The sequence below is a fragment of the Notolabrus celidotus genome, chromosome 11, assembly GCF_009762535.1.
Source record: "Notolabrus celidotus isolate fNotCel1 chromosome 11, fNotCel1.pri, whole genome shotgun sequence".
NCBI classification, from domain to species: Eukaryota; Metazoa; Chordata; class Actinopteri; order Labriformes; family Labridae; genus Notolabrus; species Notolabrus celidotus.
In genome coordinates, this window is record NC_048282.1 from 34,075,369 (window position 1) to 34,089,229 (window position 13,861).

Below are 13,861 nucleotides of genomic sequence, written 5' to 3' on the forward strand. Positions count from 1 at the left end.
TTAATAATGTAACTCAACAGTGTCAACATTTAAATCTGCTATACTGAACTCTTTAAGGACTCAAAATGAAGATGATTGTCCACAAATCAAAGCATCAACAAAAATAATATTAAAATGCAAAGAAACTGTCTCTGCAGCTTGAAACACAACAACACAATAGCTGATTTAAATATAAGTAATGCCTCTGAAATGGCAAATGGCCAATCATGTTTAAGAATTTCAGGGTAGCCAATCAGTTTTCAGAGGTGTCCATGGCCACCCCTGGTCACCCCCTGCCACTGCCTGTGAGTAAACCTCTGTTTTCTCATGATGGAAACCCCTGCTGTTTAATGTAGCTGCTTTTTCCTCCTCAGTATTTAAGACATAAAGTACTTTAAGGCACTATGAGGAGTTTTTAACTGGCTGGGAAACGGACTGAACCTGATACTGATGCATCATTATGACCCTCAAAAGCAAACAAGACCATCCACAACAACACCTATACCTCCTCTGTTGTCATTTTTAATGCCTGACACCGCTCTGAGGGGGTAGGTGTCAGAACAGATGATTGACATCTCACTCTAGAGACACCCTTTTTTTGGCTGTTTTCATTGCAAATAATCACATTGTGTGATGAATATAAATGTTAAAAGACAACAGGATGAGGTTATTGTCTGAAGACACTCATTTTGCATTTGCAGGAGAAGAGATAAGAGGTATCACTTTGTCCACAAGGGGGCGCCAGAATCGATACACACCAGAAGTTCCTCACAGCAGCTTTAAAGAGTGTCCTACCTTTATATCTGCAGGAAACTTTTTCTTCCATTACTAAATTTGACAATTTACACATTCAGTGCATCGTCCGTAGATAAAGAGTGGTTTTTCAATCATTTTTATTCAGTTTTAACTGAAATAAACTTTCTAAAACCCCACTAAGTCGCAAAATTTGAGCTTTTCATTACGACAGGACGTTGTGATAGGGTCGTTTGATGATGTCAGGGCGTAATGACGTCAACTGTTGATACATAAAGTTGTTGTTAGACACTGCCCATACATTTTATGTTAAAGCTGCTGTTGGTAGTCACGGAGTAAACATCTTTGGAGAGGGACCTTGAATTTCAACACTATCCCTCCCAACCAGATTTCCTCTTAGCCCCCTAAAACAGATCGGTGTGCGCAATCATGATAGTGCCGGACTCATAACCAATCCGAGGACATAGTAGGGGCCGCCCCTTAACCAATCAGGACAGAGGATTGGAGATTAGCTATGATTGGTCTGTCATAACGGGAACAAGGGGAATAATAACATTGCTTGATACAAAGGCTTTGGAAAACACAGAGATTTCGCAATAGTCTCAAATGACTCCACTTACCGATGAGTATTGATGGGTATTATGACCTTTTCTCCAAACCCAGCAGAAAAAAAAAACTTTTTTTTTTACATCATTACCAACAGCAGCTTTAAGTCAACAATAACTCACACTCCAACAGCTTTAGGACTTTCACAGAGACTAAACTATTTCTGATGGATTGGATTTTTTTTTCTTAACATTTTTATTTTTTTGTACCTCATTTATTAAATTTAACTCAACTCTAAACTCATTATTTATATATCACCTTTCATTCATTCAAGCGTTCAGCCCAAAGTGCTTCACTAAAGAACAGAGAGACAGAAAACAACAGCAACAGATAAAATGATACAAGGATAAAACTAGAGAGAGGAATGTGATATGAAATACTTTAAAATAAAATTAAATAAAAATTAATCAATTAAATAAAATCAGACAAACACCAGAAAAATTAAATATGATTAAAATAGCCTTCAGAATAAGGTAGAATAAAATAAAAATAATTAGAAATGATGCTAAAACAATGGCAATGATGGTAATAATGCAGTCCAGGGCTAAAATAAAACCAAGATTCAAGGTTAAGTCTTTAGTTTACTTTAAAAACACCCAGAGGAAGAGAGGTCCACAGTTTTGGTGCATAAAATCAGAAAGCTCTCTCTCTTTGTGAGGGACATATGAGGAACATTTAAAAGGGAGGCATTCGAGGACCTCAGTGATCATCATCCAAACACAAAATTTATTTAAAACAGTGTTCAGTCTCAATCAATCTTTATTTACATGGCACCAAATCACAACAAATGTTCTGTCAAGACTCAAACAGAGCAGGTCTAGACCGTACTCTATGTTCTATTATTAACAAAGACCCAACATCAAGACAGGATAAGATCCAGTCCCATCTTAAAGACAGGACTCAGTCTGATCTCATCTTAATCCACCATGAGCAGAGCATTTTGCAGCATTTAGCAAGTTAGGACAAACTTCCTTTAAAAGGCAGAAACCTCCAGCAGGACCAGACTCATGTTAGACACACATCTGCTGAGACTGTTAATGAGCCTTTATCATGCAATGATAATCTAGCATCTAGCCTTATTTCATGTGGAGAGCATCAAAATGGAAAAAGCCTCAAAATGTGTAGTTTTATCAAATAGGTATATTAAACATTTCTGTGTTAGCAGTAAATTATTGTAAGTTAAAGATACTGAAAACTTCTTCCAGTGTTTAAAAAGTTGAACACATTGCCAGAGTTCTGTGCTGCAGTTCCCGATATTCACCAGCAGAGGGGGTCAAGGGAAGTATATGCTGCTAATTCCTATGAGTAAAAAAAACCATCTCACTGCTTGTGAATGAAACTGCCTGGAATTTAAATAAATAAAGATTGTGTCAGTATAATGGCACTTAATTGTATTTTTAATTACTTTAACAACAGACACAAGGGCCTCCATTTATAGAATATGACCCTGATCCCATTTAACATAATGAGACCACACAGCAGCATGAATGGACACTTCAGAGATTTATCTTCTGTCACACATTTCTTTCATCGAGCTTAATAACCCATTCAAAAGAAGTATGTTTAAAGTGTAACCGGTGGAGAGCAGAGTCCTGAATGGCATGTACACTTCAGACTCTGGCATGGCTCCTTGCAGCCAGGCAGCAGCAGCAGCAGCAGAGTAAGGATTGGGTTGTATTTTTGGAAGGGTGTGTGTGTGTGGACTGGTCGCCTTGTTAGGTCTGCGAAAATATTTCCAACAGCAGCGACTGTCAGGAGATAGCTGGGTGGCAGGGACAGGGGGAGAGGGGCTTTTCTCTGAGGCCACCTGGAAAAAGCCATGTAAGATCCCTGGCTTCTCAAGGCAAAACTCAGACATAACTCAAATTTAATTCCTGTAATGCAAATTTGTAACGTGGAGTCTTTAATCTGGGAGGATAAATCTGTGGATCTATGAGAGGAATCGTCGAACCCAAGAAGAACACGACGAATTGAAGTTTCTGTAAAGTTTGCTGTGCGCCCTGGAGCTTCATGGACCCCCAAACTAACTCCAGAAGAAGAAATCTCCACAAGTTCAGCACCAAGGATATCTCCTATCAGTTTTGATGTCAGGTGAAGGTGAAGTCAGGCTGACCGGGAGTTTATCTTTAGCCAGGTAAAAACAGCTTTTACTTTCTGATCGGTGCGTAATTACGCAGCGCTGAGGTATGAGTGGAGGTCGCTTTGAGTTTGACGACGGTGGAGCTTACTGCGGGGGCTGGGAGGGGGGCAAAGCCCACGGCCATGGCATCTGCACCGGACCCAAAGGCCAGGGCGAGTTCTCCGGCTCCTGGAACTATGGTTTCGAGGTGGTGGGGGTCTACACCTGGCCCAGTGGGAACACCTACGAGGGGTACTGGTCGCAGGGGAAGCGTCACGGTCTGGGACTAGAGACCAAAGGACACTGGCTTTACAAAGGGGAATGGACTCATGGCTTCAAAGGGAGATACGGAGTCCGGATCAATGCTGGAAGTGGAGCAAAGTATGAAGGCACGTGGAATAATGGGCTCCAGGATGGATACGGGACAGAGACGTATGCTGATGGAGGTGAGATTTACAAAGTGAGACTTTTTTACATGTTATTGAACAAGAAACATGTGGAAGGGTACAGAAGTGTGGAAATACTCACCTCTAATTCCCTCTGTCCTAGACTTTGAAAGGACATATTCAAGTAACATAGAAGTGCCTTAAAATTAATCTTAAAGTTCAGCTCTGGAGCTCTGGATTCTATATCTGACATTCAACCTGCAGGTAGAGAAGTAGGCCTTCAGTTAAAGTAGTAGAAGTGGCAATATTGTGTTATCAGGAATGTACATGAGTATTATAAGGTGAATATTACAATTTGAAACCCCTAAAATTACCTTTATAAGTGTTAACCTATTGTATTAACTGTAAATGAGCTCAGTGAATTATCATCATTGCTGCTGAGAGTAAGAGTATGCCATCTCTTGCTGTTCTGGTTGCAAAAGCATAATTCAATGAATTAAAAAAACAAAACAGATCGACTCAAAGTGGAAAAAACTATGTCTGGAAGCAGATCTTAGCAGGTGCGTACACATAAAGGGACGGGTACATTACTAAGAAACTAAGGGACGATATTATACTTGCTTTTTAAAGTTAGAAAGGTTTACACCTCTTAGTTTTGTGAATTATGAAAGCAACCAGATGTAGGATCACCTAGGTCAGCATTCTAGCGTCAAGGCAGATGACAAAGGGACAGGAAGTAACCCCAACCCTGACTGTACTGAGAGTCGGGAGTCGAGATTATTATTACACATATTATTGTCTCCTGTGAGGAACTTTCTGTCTGTTTTGGCGCCCCCTGTGGCCAAAGTAGTACCTCTTGCATCATTGCTGATATTGTCCCGTATGTGTAAGTAGTGTTATTTGACCATAGACTGTATAAGATATGGATGTAGTATCCGTGACGTCCGCGACGAAGCGCTGTTTTGAGGCCAATCGTCTGCGGCAGCCATATTGCTGCTGTCGAGCGATTGAGAAGTAAAGAGGCGGGCTTTGAGCCTCCTCGCCAACAGCTACAGTGTTCCCGCCTGTCAATCAAGTCAGCTGTGCCTCTCATTGGAAGACTCGTAATCTAAATGTCTTCGAAATTGCCGCGTTAGAAAAAAATTCACCCCCTGTACCGATCAAGAAATGAGCTATCCAGACTACACTCGTCTTTTATACCAGGCTGTAAACATGTTTATTTCTGCTGTTAAGATCGGCTTTTTTGAATTGGTGTGTATGTGGTTTCTGGTACTTCAGGAGCCAGCCTCAAGCGGATCCTCAAAGAACTGCAGTTTTTAAGCAATCTGCATTGGACTCATATTTTTAGACCGGAGGTTGCCGCTTGTATTACACATATTAATGTCTCCTGTTAGGAACTTCCTGTCCGTTTTGGCGCCCCCTGTGGAGAAAGTAGTACCTCTTGCATCAGTGCTGATATTGTCCCGTGTTATTTGACAAATGATTTCTATTTCAATAGTCAAATGTATCGTTTACTCAGTGTGCTGTAAATTATGGTGTCTGTCACCTCCCCCTAACAGTACTTACAGGCATTTAAAATGATACTGATTGAACTTTAAAGCTCCTGTGAGGAGACTTTGACTGGTGGTGAAACATTGAAATTAACCGTGATGCCTCTTTATGACTTACACAAGCAAACAAGATGGCAACAACAAGACTGACAGTTCTCTGCTTCTGTAGACAGTTAATTCCAATCTGTTTCACCACCAGTCAAAAACTCCTCACTGGGGCTTTAAAGTTCAAACTGTACTCAAGTAAATCCACCACATTTGAATCCATGTATGGAGCCCTGGACTTTGTTTCTCTGATTCCTCCAGTAGTGAAAGAAGTTAAATGTGTGTATAGCACGCTTGTTATCTGGAAGCTTGAATCTAAAGCTCATGTCAGATCAAAGTAAGAGTGGGAGTAAAGGTGTCTCTGAAATAGAAGTAACTGGAGGTGCTCAAAGGAAGTGCAAGTACAACAAATTGTATTTTGGTGCATGCTGCACATCGCTGGAGTTATTTGTCTCCTCTCAAATGTCATGGCAAGTGGCAAAATGTCACCTCAGAAAAGGACTCCAGCAAAATGTTGAATAACTTTTTTCACTCAAGATACACAAATAATGACAATACAATACACAAAAAAGAAAACAAACTAAAACGAAATGAAGCAAAAAAAGATTAAAAGTTTGAAAAAATCCCAAAACAGACAAAAACATAAAATTGACAGATCATTTATAGCAAGAAACAGTTTGAACATAACTAATATAATGAGAAAAATATCCTTAACACATAAGCACATGTACATATACAAATGTAAAATGTTGAATATCTAAAATTAAAGCACCAAAACGTCAGATTAGAAGCATAGACTGTATAATAAATTGACTTAGTATCGGTGACGTCACCCATCTGTTTTGAAGCCAATCGTCGTATTTGAAATCTGAACTCAAACCTAACATCTGTCAAGCTAGTGTGAGGTAAAAAGGTGGGCGTTGAGCCTCCTCGCCAACAGCTACAGTGTTCCCGCCTTTTTGAACCAGGCTGTAAACATGTTTATTTCTGCTGTAAAGATCGTCTTCTTTGAATGGGTGTGTATGTGGTTTCCTGTGTTTCTGCAGCCAGCCTCTAGTGGACGCTCGATGAACTGCATTTTTTTAGCACCTCCGCTTGGGCTTCATATTTTAAGACCAGAGGTTGCTGCTTGATTTTGATGCATGCTGAACATCACTGGAGTTATTTGTCTCCTCTCAAATGTCATGGCAAGTGGCGAAATGTCACCTAAGAAAAGGACTCCAGCAACATGTTGAATATCTAAAGTTCCAACATAGCAAAATTGGTCTGATAGGTCTGGGCCAGATCTGGCGTCAAGCCGGCACTGCTGGCTGATTGCTGGCATGGCAAGGGGTATGTTAACCGGATGTGGACCAGGTCTGGCAATGATGGCATTGTATATATGATGGCATGCCACATCTGGCCCGATTGTGGCTTGGTTTATGTGGCCCAGATCTGTCCCTGCCGCATCTGGGCCGATTAAGGTTGAGCTTGTGATTAAGCCGGCCCATGTGTGGGCCGTCTCTGGCAAACTATATCTGGGCCACTTAAGGGCCGTCATTCTTTGCGGTATGTTGGCCGAGTCTAGGTGTATTGTGGGCCACAACCGGGCCAGACCAATTTTGCTATGTGGGTTAAGGTACCAAAACGCCGGAGCAGAAGTTATAAAATGGGCGATTAAATCCGCAACAACCTCATGATAATTCAGCAGCTTAGTAGAAGTGAAACTACTTTAAATTTGTGGTATAATACTTATTTAAGTACTTGGATTTAATCATCATCTTAAACTCTGTTAAATTCATAAATTACACCTGCTGCCTGAATTTAGAATCTAAAAGCAACCATCGATATACATCAGAGTCTATGTCATTAAAACATGCAGGTTACTTTTAGTGCTCCGGCTGGTGAAGTACATCTCAAAACTAAAACAAATAAAGTCACATAAAATGGAAATGAAGAGTTGAGACCTCAAATCATGCAGAAGTCTCTTCAAACCTCCTCAAGCTTGGTGTGACCACGCTGTCTTTGCACCAAGTTCACGGCAGGTGACGTGGAGGCCAATCACGAAGGAGGAACAAACAGAACAGACTGATCACCTTCAGGGTCATTTTATGTGCTCTGTCTGTGTAAGAGGAGGAAACTGCTCCCTGCTGCTGTCAGTCAAAGCTTGATGGAAATCAAACCTGCAGGAATCCCATCATTTTGTTTAACTACACGAGAAGTGTTCAGATGTTTACGTCCCTTGAGTGCTTGCTGATGGATAAAGCTGAACTCAAAGTTTCAGATAAGAACTTGCAGAGACAACGGTCCATCTTCAAGGTGAATGCTCCCCTGAGAAGTTGCATGAAAAGAAGCGTAAAATGTGAAAACTCCTTTGAAATACAAGAATGAAGCTGCTCTTTAAATGCACTTCTTAATCAAGACTTAATGGCCCAGATTTCGTTGAGTTGCTGGTTTATTTTAAGGTCGATCCTGATCACTTCAAGTCTGGTTCTTAATCCTCACATATTCCCAAGAGGCCTCTAATGAACTGATGTCTCCTCCAGCTCGTCAGTTTGTTCATGTAGAAGAAACTAAACAAGTTAAACCAATAGATCGATCGTTGTGATCTTTGCTCGTAGCATAGCGGTGGTTTCCCTCTTTAACAGCTGACTCATCAGCTTTAAACTCAGTCAAGTGGAAGCTGCAGTGGGGGGCTGAAGAAGCACCAGATGTCAGGATGTAATAATAGCCCTCGAGCCCCCTGCCCTCCTGGCCTCACGGGCTCAGGCCTCGCGAGCTGTCACTCAGTCTGAGCCACACTCGCGTCAGTTTTAGCATGAGACCTCAAAAATGTCTTGTGGATGGAGGTGTTTATGATTCAGTGTTCACACCAAAGGTATCCGTGACGTTGTGACAGAAATATTACTTTAACGGCTTTTGCTCCAAAGTTTTAGACGCTATTGTGGAAGTTAAGCTTGAAGCTTAGAGGCTTCATTTTCAACACTTGAGGTTGACACTTTGGGATTTCTTACACTCCAAGCTAACATTACTATCAGCAAGAAGAATGTTGAAGACTATCAGACAGTAGAGTTGGTGAAAGTGGAAGAATGCTAGCGTAAGCTTTTGTCTAACATGTTGATGTGTTTTCAAAGATGTTATTTCTTTCTAAAATACAGCCAAACGTCTCTTCAGATTTGTATGTTTTTGTCTTTGTGGCTCCTGATTGAATGAGAAGAAGTGAAATCATGATGAGTTCTAAGACTCCCTATGTTTATCAGATCACCAACTATGGAGCACAGCAACCTTCCATCAGTATTTGAGCTTCCTACCCTGAGCCTCATGTCAGTGAACAACAGCTGCTAGGGGAGAAATGTGATAATGGCATTAGATAAAAGTAAGAAGGCCACGATATGCAGGATGATTTGCAGTGAATCTTGGTTTTCAACTGTTATCTAGAAGTTCAATCAGGAGAGACACAATTTGAATATTAAATGTTATTTATTACAACTGAATGAATAATGTAACTTCACAGAAATCTTTGGCGTAAGGATTCTATGGGGATAATGTTGTGAGCGTAGGATGTGTGAATTTGGCGGCAGAAGAAATCCCTCAAGAGTCCAGACACTAGGTGGTGGTGGTTGATGAATTCTAGGTGTAGTGGCCATTTGTCATAAAAAACTCAAAGAATCAATCAATCAATCAATCAATCAATCTTTATTTGTGTAGCGTCAAATCACAACAAACGTTATCTCAAGACGCTTTTACAAACATAGGAGGTCTAGACCACTCTATGTCAAATTATGAACAGAGACCCAACTTCAAGACAGGGTAAGACTCAGTCTGACCCCACCTTAATCCACCATGAGCATTGCACATTGCAGTATTTAGCTAGTTACAGTGGTGAGGACAAACTTCCTTTAACAGGCAGAAACCTCCAGCAGGACCAGACTCAAGTTAGACACACATCTACTGAGACTGAGTTGGGTCTGGAAAGACAGATAGAGGGGAGTAAGAGAGAGAGGTGATAGTGATGAGATGAGTCATAGAAGCTGTTGCCGCTGGAGTCCAGCACGTCCGTATCAGCTGGAGTCCAGATCGTCCGCAGCAGGAGGACGTCTACGGCAGCTCAGAGGAATCTACGAGACAGTGGAGCTCAGGGACTCCAGAAAGGTCTATGGTTAGTAACTTTAATGGGACAGGAAGAGTTAAAGTAAGTGATGAAGGGGTTGGGGGGAAGGGGGTGAGCTAGGATCCCAGTGTGTCAGTGTGCCAGTTCCCCCGGTAGTCTAGGCCTATAGCAGCATGACAAAAGCTGGTCCAAGCCTGATCCAGCTCTAACTATAAGCTTTATCAAAAAGGAAAGTTTGAAGCCTACTCTTAAAAGTGGAGAGGGTGTCTGCCTCCCGCACCCTGACTTGTAGATGATTCCAAAGGAGAGGGGCCTGATAACTGAAGGTTCTACCTCCCATACTACTTTTAGAGATTTTAGGTACAACTAGCAAGCCTGCATGTTGGGAGCGTAGAGTTCTAGAGGGGTAATAGGGCACTATGAGCTCTTTAAGATACGAGGGTGCCTGATTTTTAAGGGCTTTGTTGGTTAAAAAAAGGATTTTAAATTCTATTCTACATTTTATTGTGAGCCAGTGTAGAGAAGCTAGCACTGGAGAAATGTGCTCCCTCTTCCTAGTTCTAGTCAATACTCGAGCTGCGGCAATAATTAAAGTATCAAACTCAAACTTTAACTAAACTTAATCAAAGGGTCACTGATGCAGCGTGGGGATGTGATGTACGCAGGCAAAAGAAGTCTAATGTCCATGCAGAAGTTCACTTTTCAATGGTTTATTTCTGATGGCAAGCAAGCAAACAAAAAGGAACAAAGAAAATCACGGCTCCTGCTGCCTCTCTTGCGCTGGTAAAAAACCATAAGCCCACCCAGGTGCATGCCGGCCTTCTGCCACCTACCTACCAAAATAACCTCAGGTGCCCACAGTTCCTAATTACCAAGGAAACAAAAACAAACAAAAGAAATACTAAATATACAAAAAATATAACCCCAAAAATCTAACTTTATTGAGTTATAAAAAGAAAAGTTTAGATAAATCTAACAACTAATACTACTTATTAATTCCAAACTAAATAAACAACTAAATACAAAAAATAAACAAATAGCTCCAACACTAGGAGTTGAAGTCTTTGCAGAGACCAGGTGGAGATGGGGAGGTGGAGGGGTGCGCACCATCAATGCAAGAAGAAACTAGCAGGAGAGAGAGACACTTTTAAAAAGACAGCAGAAAGTTGATAGGCTGATAAGGGCGTGCCACTGAGCTATTGGATGACAGCCGCCGCTGATTAACCAATGACAGCTCTGGAGCATGCAGCTGGAAGCGGGTGAGCTATTAAACGAGGGAGAGGAGAGTTAAACAACTGCTGTGATTGCTTTATAGTCTTCCTGTCTGAACTTTCACTAGAGCTACATATGTTCAGATATTTCACAAGATTAGTCAACAACAGCTCTGAAGTATTGTTTGTTTGTACCAATGTTTTTGGTGACCCTTCAGGTATTTGTTGAGATATTTGAGTGTGAACCAAAGAAATGGATGCTCCAACCCACCTGATATAACCATTTCCTTTGCCAAGGTCTTTGGACACCTTTGCCAAGTGTCCAAAGACCTGCCTCTGGTTGATCAGTGGTAACTTCCTGTTTCCTTACCGTTCCAGGTACTTTCCAGGGTCAGTTCACCGGCGGGATGCGACACGGCTACGGTGTCCGTCAGAGCGTCCCCTACGGCATGGCAGCAGTTGTCCGCTCCCCTCTTCGTACCTCCCTGACTTCCCTTCGCAGTGAACACAGCAACGGCACCGTCCTGCAGCAAGACATCCCCGTCATCACCGCCACCAACGCCTTAGGTGAAGAGACACCCGTCTCCACCCCGACCCAGCTGGGACCATCCCGCGGAGGCTTCGCCCTCACTCTGCAGGTGGATCCAGATGCTGTGAAACCAAAGAAGAAGGGTCTGTTTCGCAGAGGCTCCCTGCTGGGGAAGCTGAGGAAGTCTGACTCCAGCACGTCGCTGTCCAGCCAGAAGAGCAAGATCAGCTTCCTGAGGACAGAATCAGCTCTCAGCTCCAACGCCAGCGACACCAACTCCACCATCAGCATGGACGAGAGCCTGGCTGGAGCTGATGACTTCCCCCCAGTAGAGGCTGACATCGACGCCACCACCACAGAAGTCTACATGGGCGAGTGGAAGAACGACAAGCGCTCAGGATATGGAATAAGCGAGAGGTCCAGCGGGCTGAAGTACGAGGGCGAGTGGCTGAACAACCAGAGACACGGCTACGGCTGCACCATCTTTGCAGAGGGAGGGAAGGAGGAAGGAAAGTACATGAACAACATGCTGGTGAAGGCCATGAAGAAGAGGGTGATCCAGCTGAAGGGAACCAAGATCAAGCAGAAGGTGGAGCGGGCGGTGGAGGGCGCTCAGAGGGCTGCAGCCATCGCCAAGCAGAAGGCAGAGATCGCTGCTTCCAGGTGAGTTATAGAGATGAACCAGGAGTCTGTTTATAAAGACAAACTTAGACCTCTGTGCTTAGGCCCAGATTCTGACCTTTGTGGTGATTTATTTATTGATCAATGGCTCATCAGGGAAACATGTTTTTAATTGAGTCATAAAGCATTTATCAGTACGTGTGTCCACCTTCAGTTTGTCTGTGACCGTACAAGGCGCTGCTGTGTTTTTGACCACAGTCGTCTTCAGCACCTGAAATAATCTCAGTGTTTACAGCAGAGAGACTCGCTCTGACGGACTGCAGACCTCTGTCCCAGTAGATCCAAATCTAAATATTGTACTCCAAGGATAAGCAGTAAAAATGAGTAATGGGCCCGTGTTTGTTGTATCAGTGCTTTAAACTCACCTGCAGTAAATCTACCAGCTCCTGCACTGAGCTGAGAGTGGAAGGAAACACTTTATGTGGGGCTGTTTTCACAAACACTGCAACAAACTAAACTTAACCTCAAAGGAGATCTGCACCAGAATACATTAAACACCAAAACACTTGAACTGAAAGTCACAAAGTAAAAGTTCTCAAATATGCTCCTTTGGAATAATTTTGATGTTTTTAAAGTTCTATTTCTGCTCTACATTTCAGATTGTGTTGTTTTTCTTTTAGCCAAAGTTTGAATAACTTTTATAACTTATTTAGTCTTCCCATCATTTCTGCACATCCATGCAAACAGGAAGTAGAGCCTCAGGACTTCCTGTCACATGTTTTACAAATCTGTGAGTTGTTGGCAGTTCAAACTAAAGGCTGGTTTGTACTTCTACGCAGCAGTGGTTGACATGGACGTGTGCGCCACATACTTCTAATCTCTCTGATAGTCAGGTCGCCTGTTTCTGGCGACGCCACATTTTCTGTTTACTGTTTCACAGCGATACAGAGCGTGTTATGTTAATTTACAGCTGATACATGTTGCTCTTTATCATACAGACATGATAACAGGGAAGAATAAAGAGGAGACATCGGAGGAGGTTAAATACACGGCCGATGTCAAGGATCCCAGGAGTACAATGCCGCCGAGTGGACCAATCACAAGGCTTGCGGTCCATGTCGATTAGACACGTAGTCACATTTTGGTGGAGGTGCACGTTGGCTACGAAGGCCTCTGCGTCAGTGGCGGTTCAAGACCAATTTTACTGGGGGGGCCAGGCTGGGGCCAAGGGTGTTGTCAGATGGACACATTCAACCCTGACAAAAGAGACTGAGAAGGGCGAGGACCGGCTGAGAACAAACTGGCAAAACATCAGTGCATCCCTTTATACTAGACATATATACTACTGTGTACTTCCATAGGAAAATAAATTTAGAGAGGAGATCTCAAAAGTGTTTCATTTATGTCTCCTAGACAACAATGAGATCTGTGTGAAAGCAAAATGAGACTATAGCTTATGTCTCCTGTTTCTCATTCTTGCCTCCAGAAAAAAAAGTTGTAAAAAGTCTCAGCTTAGTCTCCCTTTCAGTTCAAAAGGAGATCTGGTCAAAATCTGAAATGATTCTCGGATATTTCTCAAGTGTTGTGACTCCTTTTGAGCTCAGGTGGAGAAATCAGGGAGCTCTCTCAACTGTCTCAATCTAACCTCATCCATTTGTTTTTGTCAGACTCAGTTTTTGGGTCTCAAGTTGAGCTCAGATGGAGCAAAGAAAGAGCCTGAGCTCATCTTTTCATCAACATTTATAGTGCCCTGCAAAATTAACATTTCAATGTAATTGTCAACAAACTTACAATTCTCATTAAAACATTTGAACCACTTCAAGATCAGATATTTAGATGTGAAATGATCTCTTCTTTGACTTCACAATATGGTCCTTCCTTTACAAGTCTGTTTGGAACAAAACAACTTCACAAAGATTTAGTGGATTTGAGAGAAATTACAAAAGATAGAGATTTCATACAACAGGTATGA

General features: G+C 42.2%; 1 protein-coding gene across 1 annotated transcript in view; it reads left to right on the forward strand.

Moving 5' to 3' along the window:
* The first annotated feature begins 3,079 nt into the window (after positions 1-3,079).
* Positions 3,080-13,861, forward strand: part of jph2 (junctophilin 2) — a 29,503-nt gene continuing 18,721 nt past the window's right edge. Inside the window, exons 1-2 of the mRNA XM_034694980.1 lie at positions 3,080-3,903; positions 11,118-11,931. Coding sequence (XP_034550871.1) covers positions 3,525-3,903; positions 11,118-11,931 — 1,193 coding nt within the window. The 5' untranslated portion in view covers positions 3,080-3,524. The remainder of the gene's footprint in view (positions 3,904-11,117; positions 11,932-13,861) is intronic.